General features: G+C 43.4%; 1 protein-coding gene across 1 annotated transcript; it reads right to left on the bottom strand.

Moving 5' to 3' along the window:
* Positions 1-4,402: 4,402 nt before the first annotated feature.
* On the bottom strand, positions 4,403-9,709 carry LOC118416976. The gene is made up of 4 exons (XM_035822271.1): positions 9,228-9,709; positions 5,834-8,615; positions 5,596-5,662; positions 4,403-5,426 (listed from the first exon to the last, which is right to left on the bottom strand). The coding sequence occupies exons 1-4, from the start codon at positions 9,287-9,289 to the stop codon at positions 5,128-5,130; spliced, it is 3,210 nt and encodes a 1,069-aa protein (XP_035678164.1). The 5' UTR covers positions 9,290-9,709; the 3' UTR covers positions 4,403-5,127.
* Between the last annotated feature and the right edge of the window lie 251 nt (positions 9,710-9,960).

The following is a 9,960-nucleotide window of genomic DNA, read 5'->3' as shown; positions in this document are numbered from 1 at the left end:
TTCTGCTAATTGCACGGAATCCCCATATCACGAACCGGTGCAGTTCAGCTGGATTATTGCACCATGCGGATAATTACTCGAAATACGCTGGCAAATGGGGTGTGCAATTAAGCGGCTTCTACTGCATCGGTAGACATTGACTACAATGCTAAGATTTCTGTATCTGTATCCATACAGCATACAGCCTATTTCCTTGACATAGCAAAGTTACATTCTAGCATACCTTTTGATTATCTGTAGATCGTTTGACGCTTATTCGAAGAGTCTCAGTCGACCAAATCCTTCTGTCAGGTCCTGTGTGGAAAAGGACAGAGTGTGAACTCGGGGATGTCAGGGCTGATTGCAGCGGCTGTTTGTCGCTTTGTGACTGTCCTCTGAGAAGTGTGTAGTCAGGTTGGCTCTTTCCTCTTGGGGTAAGAAATTTCTATTTTTGTCGTATTCAAATATTTTGGGCCGATGAATGAGATCATGGTGTATAATTACAATCTAAAAAATAGCCCAAAGTTGTGACGCTCTGCCCAACCCCTCTTGGCGTCCGGGCAACGAACTCAGCCAGAAAACTGTTGAACCCAACCGTAATTACGTGGTGACGTTACAAGCGTGTACCTGAACTCTGAATCCGAAGCACGCTACTTTGAAGTAACAATTCTACATGAGCTAATGGGAATACTGTTGGTAAATATGCTTCAGGTACATGTACGTACTTCAAATAATATTAGAGCTGTTATTACAGATCTGGATACAAAAGGTAACAAAACATGGACGTAGAAAATACATTAAGAAGGAAAATAGATACATAAGAATGAATTTCACTGTTCTTGTGTTGAGCTTAGGCCTATAAGACATAACTTCCACTGCCATAATGTAGTGAACCCAGTTGACGTTACATTTCTTTGAATGGGTCCACTGTCTAGCGTACGTTGTTCGTCTGATAGGTCGGCATTATACACTTCATTAAACCCATGGACCACAGGTAGCGTCTGCAGGCATCCACAGCTTTATTCAATTGTTGGGTGGCTCTGTCACGGCGATCGACCAATTTGAATCTTGTCTGGTTACTGTCAGTCATGATCAGTGGCTGACAATTTATGTACGTTTCCACTGCCTTGCCTAATGCTTGGACTTTAAATAAGCTTGTCCGGTTACTGTTGGTCAATAACTCACAAGTACTCACAATATAGATCATTGGCAAAGACCAAGTACTACTAGTTATACGGATCCATAGAGAAAAGAACACAATCATATCATTTGTGTTCTGAGTGCGTTCGGAGTTTCGATACGTGCTTGACAGGTCAAGTGCAGACTGAAAACTAAAGCTTTGGTACAAGAAAAAAGGCTAGTACAATCCATTTTAATTGTGATTTGTTTGAGCCGATTTGATACGAGGAAAATGGCAAATATTGATGCTAGTCTGCGAAATCATGCATCCCAATGCAGTTTGCATGTTAAGGATGCTACATCACTATATGAGTTACCGAAATACTCCAAAGGTTAGAAAAATAACTTAGACGCAAATTTTTAATAGGTCAGGAACAGCTAGTTTGTTGTCATAAAGCAAGGAAGAAATGAAGGGAAGGAAGAGAGTTTTCAAAGCTAGGGGTGTGATTGACTATGATTGATATAAACAAATACAGGGGATTAAAACATGTACATGCCAATCTCCCTCTCACATCCTTGGAATTTTCAGAACTTACTTACAGGTATCTTATCAAAATACTGTATCTATTGTCACGAAATGAAAGTAATGGGACAAAAATTATTTTCAGCATTATTTATTTGTCACTTGTATATTTGTACAGAAGAACTTTGATGTGGTGCGTAGTCATGATATTTTTACCATACCCATCCTGAAGCATTCTTTAACTAGAAAGGTAATATTTGCAAGCAAATACAGAATGTTACCTTCACATGTTGTAGTCTAACACTGGCAACTGTTTTGTTCATTCTTATTTGAACACATTTCTAAATGTAGTGACCCGAGCCCCTCTAGATCTGACATTTGCTACATTATGTAACCGAACACCACATGTTGCCTGCTACTTTACCGGTTACCATAGTGACAGCCGTCTGGTCGTTGACCTTATTTGTGCGGAGAAGAAGAAGAAGAGGAAGAAGAAGAAACAAAGCAAAAACAGACATGTTCCCTTCTGTGAAGGTAACATAAAAATTATAGATAGCTTTAGAAAACCATTTTTGTATAAATACGAAGAGCTGTCTACGACACGGCATTAAAAGCAGCATATTTACACGATTTCGTAGTCCTAATTCTAACTTTTATATATAACATATATACCTTATCTTGCAGTATAAAGGACGCGTGAAGGTATGGATGTCTTCCATTTGAAATGACTTGATTTCATACGTAAGAGCAATCTGACTTAAGAAAATTAGTAACATAACTATTATATCCGATAAACACTGATTCGTGCGTTTTTCGAATAAGCTACATTCAGCATGGCAGCAGTTCGTGTTAGGATGTTTTACCTCAAGAAACTTACCAGCCAAGGGCATTTGCCGCATTGACAGCTCTTATTATAGCAGGTATGGAACACGCCGCCGCCACACAGATACCCACGACTACTGCGATGGCGCAGCGAGTTCCAGTACATTTGCTCTGACGCTGCTCCTCCACGCAGGGTCCCGGAGTCACCCCCGGTCCGACTGGCACGGCTACTGTGTTGAATCCGCTGCCACTGGATCCCTTGCTGTTCTGGGGGCCAGTCGTTGGAGGATAAGCTGGATGTTGTCCGCTGGGCTGGTAGACCGTATACGGCCCGGGTTGTTGCTTCGGGTAGGGAGCCGGTTGTCCGGGGCTGGAAGTGCTGAATCCGCTGCTGCTGGAGGCCCCGCCGCCTTGGGTGCCAGCCGTCGGCGGGTAAGCTGTGTGTTGTCGACCGGACTGGTAGGTTACGTATGGGCCGGGCGGTTGCCGCGGGGAAGGAGCCGATTGGCGGGGGCTGGCTTGTTGCATTGACATCTTGTAACTGAAAAAAGGGATGTTTCCATGTTACCTTCCAGAGATTAAACTTCATGTTTTGAGATAGACATGTACTAGTGGTACAGACTTCACCGGGTGTTCAATTTCAGGGACTAGATTATTCACCCACCTTGCTGACGATAGTGTCACCGATTAAATTTGTAATGTGTCCCACTCTCTACAATGAGCTTTACAACATTTGTAATGTAATGTAAAGCACCAGCATTTTTCAGAGTAATGCAAGAGCATGATGTTTCAGTAAGACTTCCAAAGTTACTTTCCGGCATACCTTTATTTGCTGTCCGTTTGACTATTGTTTGGGGAGTCTCAGTCGACCAACTTCTGGCGAAGTGTAGTTTGTTAGTCGGTTGTATCAGGTCCTGTGCGGAAGCACTGAGCCTCTGAGGCCGGTAAACTTGGCGATGTCAAAGCTGATTGCAGTGGCTGCTTGTCACTTTGTGACCGCTCCTCTGAGAAATGTGTCTTCGGGTTGGCTCTTTTATACTCTTCATGAAGGTGGAGATTCTTATATTTCGTCATATTCAGATATTTTTGTACAATGGATGAGATCATTGTGTGTAATCATGATCTATAAATATGCCCCAAATTATGTGACGCTCTGTCCAACCCCTCTTATCGCGCCCGGTCAACGAACCCAGCGGTAATTACCTGATGACTTGAACGTGTGGCTGAACTTTAGAATAAAGCACAACACTTTGAAGTGTCATATTTGGTCTGATCCCTCTAAATTTGCTGGCTTCTTTGAGTAACGTGTCACCAGATTATTGAGTTTAAGTATCTGGCGGGTATCATAATCGATTCAGGTAGAGTTACATTTCATAAAGTGCCGTTGTAGATCAATATCTTGTTACAAAGTGCTAAGTACGAAATGGGACGAAATATGGACATATAAAAAAGAATGTATAGAATTGTTGAATGTTCTTCGGATAATATTTGTCGTATACGACATCACTTCGAATTTCACTCTCATAATGCCATGATGTGGTGGAATGTATGTTGAATTCGGCTGGAGTTGTTCTCGGTTTGCGTTTCACTGCGGTTTGCGGTTTACTGTTTAAAATGCACGGTGTTCGTCTGATAGGTCGGCATTACACACTTCGTTAAGCAGGTACCGCCTACAGGTATCCACAGCTTTGTTCAATGTTGGGTGGTTCTGTCACGCCGGTCGACTAATCTGAAACTTGTCCGGTTACCGTCGGTCAGTGTCTGACATGTCATGGAAGTTTCCACAGTTCGGCATCTCGAAAAAGTTCAATCAAGCTTGTCCGGTTATAGTCGGTCAATGACTCTAATATATCCTCCCTAAAAGTATGTACGATGTAGCACTGGTCACATGTAGCAAAATCACAATCATTCCATTTGTCCTGGGAGAAGTCTCCCTTTCGGAGTTTTGTTATTGCTGTGTTTCATAAGCAAAGAACAGACAGAAGCCACTCGGCAGCTGTTTGACTGATAATAATATCTCCAAGCAGATATTTGGGCACAATGTAGTAATTTGTTCTCACTATCAGGCTTCTCTAACAGTTACGCACTCAAACATGCATGAGATGCATTGTTAGCGGTCAGAGCAGCAAAGCAGTCAGAAAATATGACAATCTTTCACCCCAACATCTGTTTGGAGATTAAGTTAATCCTGTCTGACGATCCAGGCCAGGATAGATGTGCCATATCTAGTTCGTCTGACTTATACAACACAAGGCCTATACTGAATTATGCCTCATAAGCCCTAACTTGCACATTTGTTATACCATAGCATTGATCCCGTCAAGGTACCTACATGTAAAAAACCTTGAAAACTCATTCATCTCTGACTGAAAAAGTCTCAGTGCAATTGAAGTGCCGCTGTAATTCAAAAGAAAGTTGTTAGAGGGCTCAAGCATATGTCTTTTACCTAGCTATCTACCACCAAAAAGTCATGTCCTGAACACGAAACATCTACCCGGAAATCCTGTTGCAGTACCATGGAAAGCCACAAGAGGGGCAAAAATCTAATCGTTTCTTCATTTTGCAAACATAGATCATATATATCCATCCACGACGTCTCGAGGTATGCTGTTTACAGACAGATTGACCTACAAATACACACAAAGACCCACATCTACACTACAATATTTTGATTTACAGTCTGCTCATTGTGTTGCTGGCGATTGGACAGAGGTAGGTTGGGTAATTTCTGCGGCATCCGGTCTGTCTATGTCTAACAAAGCCCTGTGGATTTGGTTCGTGTTAGCTGTTGGTGTATTCTTACTATACATGTCTAGAACCATCTCTGTAGGGTTGTGCTTTGCCTCGATGTAGCAAATGTCCTGGAAGCACAGCCCCAGTTCGTCAGCCAGCGCCCTCCAGTTGTTCCCAAAGATGGGTGCGGGCGGGTCCAGGAGAATGGACAGGTGTCGGATGGTCGTGGAGTCCACGAGACCAACGCCACCTGCGTAGGGGAACAACAACTTGTTTGTTTTCTAACGTTAACATTCATCTTGAGAAGACATACTGTGATGTCAAATATGTCCCTCTCTCAAATCTGTAGATAGCCTAGTTGATTTGCAATTCTGGTAGCAAACTAAGCAAAATTGCAGAAGTGGAAAATAGCAACATACCTTTCTGTTCAGACGTTCTGCTGCTTTCTCCAGTCTTCATTGGTTGGACAGCATCCAGTGCCGGTTGCTGTTGGAAGGAAATGTTGCTTGGCAGGTTATTCCACCTCATTCGTGGTTTGAAATACAAATGGTCTTCTTTTGACTTTTCTCCACAATTTGTCATGTTTGAAGCCCACGCATCTCCCCAAATTAAGACTTTTCGATTCTATCATAACGGAACAAGGCGCTAGGTACTCACGTGTTCCCCCAGGTCCACCTCAAAGGCTTTTCCTCGGCACATCAGAGTTACTTTCTCTCCGGGTCGTGGGAGCTCTTCGTCATGTCCTGCTATCCTCAGGATGTGTGGAGGGGCGACCTCACTCTCTCCTTCGCTGCTACAGCCGGGACTGCATGCTGGACATGGGAGTCCCACTGTGTAGTTCAGGTAAGGGAAGTCCCTGTCTCGGATCTGCTGTAAGTCCTTGTGAAGTCTGGACAGTAGAGAATGAGGACTTCTGTCTGGAGCACACTTGACAATGACCTGGATCATGTTCTGCTCCACAGATTGACATACAAGCTCCACTTTGTAGTAGAACTCATGTCCCTGGTAGAATCTGCCCACATTTCTGTAGACATCTCGGTCAAGACCACGACCTTGATCGTGGGTTTTCTGTGATATTGACAAACATCGGGCAAGCAGGCGGAGAAAGATGGCTTCTGGATAGAACTTGTAGAACTTGAAGTAGAGGACAGTGTCAGATCCCGTAGCGTCCCAGAATGCCGAAGCCCCATGATCCGTTTTCTTTTGCTTACTTTTCTCGGCGTTGGTCTCCTCAATTGTCTCCAGAAGCAACGGCACAAGATACTGCTCTTTTGAGATCGGGCAGAGAATGTCATATCTCTCGAACAGTGCGATGGTGGAAATGGAATTCTCCACTGTCAAAAAATCCCATACTTTGCGCAAAGTACTGACGTGAACGATTCCAAGCTCATGATCATCACAGTCAAGCTCCACAAGCTCTATGACAAGCTGCACCAAAGCTTTTAGATTCAAGACTACAACATCACCCATAACCTTGACTTCTCCAATTTTGTCGTAAAACTTTAGCATCTCCTCAAACTCTTCTGTCTCATCTTCTACCTCAACAACACCTTCATTTCGCAGCTTGTCAGACAAGGTACGTTTGTCCAGGATACACGTGTCTGTGGAACTGGATTTGTACTTGTTGATGAAGTCACTGACTTTGAGCCACTTGATAGGGATGCGCCTCTTGGATTGGAAGGACGAAGCGACGACTTCCATGATGGTTTTTCGAAGGAGACGGGCTTGGTCATCTTGATGAAGAGGTATGGAGTTTTCAACGCAAAACACAATATCCTTCTTGATACCTGGTTTTCCCACAATAGACTGAGTAAACTTGTTATTGCTCAGCAATGCCTTGCTTACCTTACGGGATAGAAACGTTCTCCTCTCTACCGACAGACTGCTCGAGTGTGTTCCAACAATGAAAATATGAGGACTGGGATTTTGCACGTGGACGATAGCTGACTGAACCCAGTAGCAAATACGTCTGATATAACCTGGCTGTTGTTCTAATCTTTCCATGTTAAAGACAATCAGGTGAATTGCTAGATTTGATAGAAACAGGTGGTGTGTGCAGTGATAGACAGTATCTCCAGCAAAGTCAATCAGAGTAAACTTGAGAGGAAAATCTTTTACGTCCTTAAAGGTTTTGACGCTCCTACTAACAAGAAGGACAGGATAGCTTCTAAGTTCCTGAGATGCCCAATACACTCTCTGCTTTTCTACTTGTACAATGAGGAAAATGGCCACTAAGTTCGGCACTATATAATAAGCATCTTTCCACGTTGATGGCAAATCCATCTGCCAGCCGAATAGCCAACATAATCCAATGCCATAGACAAACCCTATTGGACCCATGAAGATTTGTAATTGCAGGCCACGTCGAAAGGAACTGCAAAGTCTTCGTATGTTGTGATAGGTCATATAACCTGTTGCCCCTGATACAAAGCCACCAACCAAAATCAGCAGGTACCCCAGCATCTCACTGGCGCCGCCCTGAGCAACAGCTATCAGTAGCAACACCAGTGATACTGGCATCAAACACCCTCTAGACGATGCTACGATGCCACCTAGATTGGCGGCAGCTAAAAGACACTCTGATCCACTAACGATTAAGTGAAGACCTGAAGCTAAGTCCTGAAAAGATAGCTGAGAAGGTGCGCGCATTAGGCAAAAGGCCAGGGCTATGCCGGGTCTGCCGCCAACAGAAAATGGCGCCGAGACAACAAACGCGATTAAGACTATAGTTGGAACAAACATAACGTATTGGAGGAAGGGGAACCCAGTCGACTGTTTGCTTCCAAATACAGAGAAGATATCTCGAAAGACACTTAGCAAGAAGTTGATTGAGACGTGTGCTATAGTTACATTGACACCGTATTCCCTAGCTACATTGTAGCTCTGACCGAACAGCTTGAAAATCCCGGTTGTTAATAAAAGAACAACACCAAACCCCAGCTGAAAACCTACTGACCCCGTAATCATGGCAATTACGGCAAGTGTTAGTGCGTAGTTCAACAACGCCGTCACGGCTGGTGTTGGATATGGATTGCCCACTAGCTCAGCCTCTCTCAAAATTTCTTTGGCAACATACTGTGCGCGTCCAGTGTCATATCTGCTGTAGGGCCCTTCGTGAACTGTTTTCCACCCTTCACCCACTTCCGTTACATCTGTTTGTACCAAATCGAACTCAAGTCCTTTAGTCGCTACTTCAGCAGAATCAAAGGACTTATCGAGCAGGTGTTTTTCCAGACTTGTCTTACCAGCTCTGGCGTCTCCTAGGAACGAAACGGTGCTGTGTCGGGCCGGCAAACTCCCTTGTGTGGCTTCTTGTTGAAAAACGTCCCTGACAGCAGGGGAACCTGCCAGCTGAACTGGCCAGAGCCAGCTTAGATTGACTTCACTGTTGATGGACTGACTTGTATGACTGGCGAGTAGAGACCTTCTGTCAACCAAACTGTGTGGAAAAAGAGAAGTTAAATGTAATCACGTGTACTCGTTGATTTTGAATTATCATTAGTTTTTCAACTGTGTAACGTTAACTATCGTGTCGATTTTAAAAGTTTTTTTTTAATGTTCTGGAAATGACAGTCATGTGTATACGCCGGTGCAATTCAGTTTTTTAAAGCTGCAATGCGGTGTGATAGATTATATAAAATTCCTTGGATAGATTAAGTTCAAAGATAAACTGTATGTTAACTTGCAGGTCAATGGTACCACAGTCTACTTAAGTCCTCATTTGCATAAGTCATATTCAACAATGTATACCTATACGTAACTTCCAAATACCACAAGTATGAAATTAATTTTCCGTCCTTTGTACATTTTTTTACCTATCAGTGTTCTTCTCTTTCTCAGTTACGCCTGGTTCTGCTTGATTCCTGCTAATTCGATTTCAGTGTGAAGGCCTAATAGGAAAGGGCGTCGTTGAAACATAATGTATACTCTGGACCAAGCAGGCAAATATGCACGATGACACGTATGGCTAAGGACATGCCACATGGAAAATGGTATGCAGACCCTCTTAAAACGTAGTACATTTTTGTAACGTACGTGATAGTATACTCACTTTTCTCTTGTTTCGTTTGTCTCACACGTCTTTAGATCAGCTGATTTCCTTATTGCAGCCATCTTGCTAAGAGTTCAGCTGTCACCCACAAACTGGTAGAACCAGTCTGATGCTGTTTTGGGCCTCATTCCAGTGCATTGGGCTTACCAATTGCGATATACACCCATGCAAGAAGTTTTTGAACAGGAGCCACCCTTTCCTTTGAGGCATTTTTCCAGGATTATAGTGACATATGTATCGCCGTGCATTTCACCCAGAGGATAATTACAGACATGGCACTGCTGACCCCTGACGTCAGATGTCCAAGGTTACAGTTCTACCTGACTGCCCACAAATGCCAGTGTTTTTACAGGCAACTTGTTTATTTTGATCAGGTTTCTGAATTCACCTGTAGAATCCTTTACCAACAAATCAAATCACCAAAGACATTTACAGTACCATTGCAGACTGTAAATTCAGCAGCAACCAATCGTAAGAAGGGATGACTTGGTTAACCTTCCTTTCAATTCTCCAGCGCTCGCCAACACTGGAAATACCTTCAAGATTCAGAGCTTTATTTTCCCGTTAGGGAGAAAACGAACCGTTCACGGTAGTTGTGTGCAGTTTCTTGAAACAAGGGGTTAGGCAGGCAGAAGACGGAACAAGCATATTTGTGGTGATGAAAAGGTCACCATAAAACCATATCAAATCACCACAACACATCCCTGTACCCATAGGAAACATTACGATATCA

The sequence above is a fragment of the Branchiostoma floridae genome, chromosome 1 (assembly GCF_000003815.2).
Source record: "Branchiostoma floridae strain S238N-H82 chromosome 1, Bfl_VNyyK, whole genome shotgun sequence".
In the NCBI taxonomy this organism is placed as follows: Eukaryota; Metazoa; Chordata; class Leptocardii; order Amphioxiformes; family Branchiostomatidae; genus Branchiostoma; species Branchiostoma floridae.
Note: the sequence above shows the minus strand (reverse complement) of the source record. Positions and strands in the feature narration are given on the sequence as shown.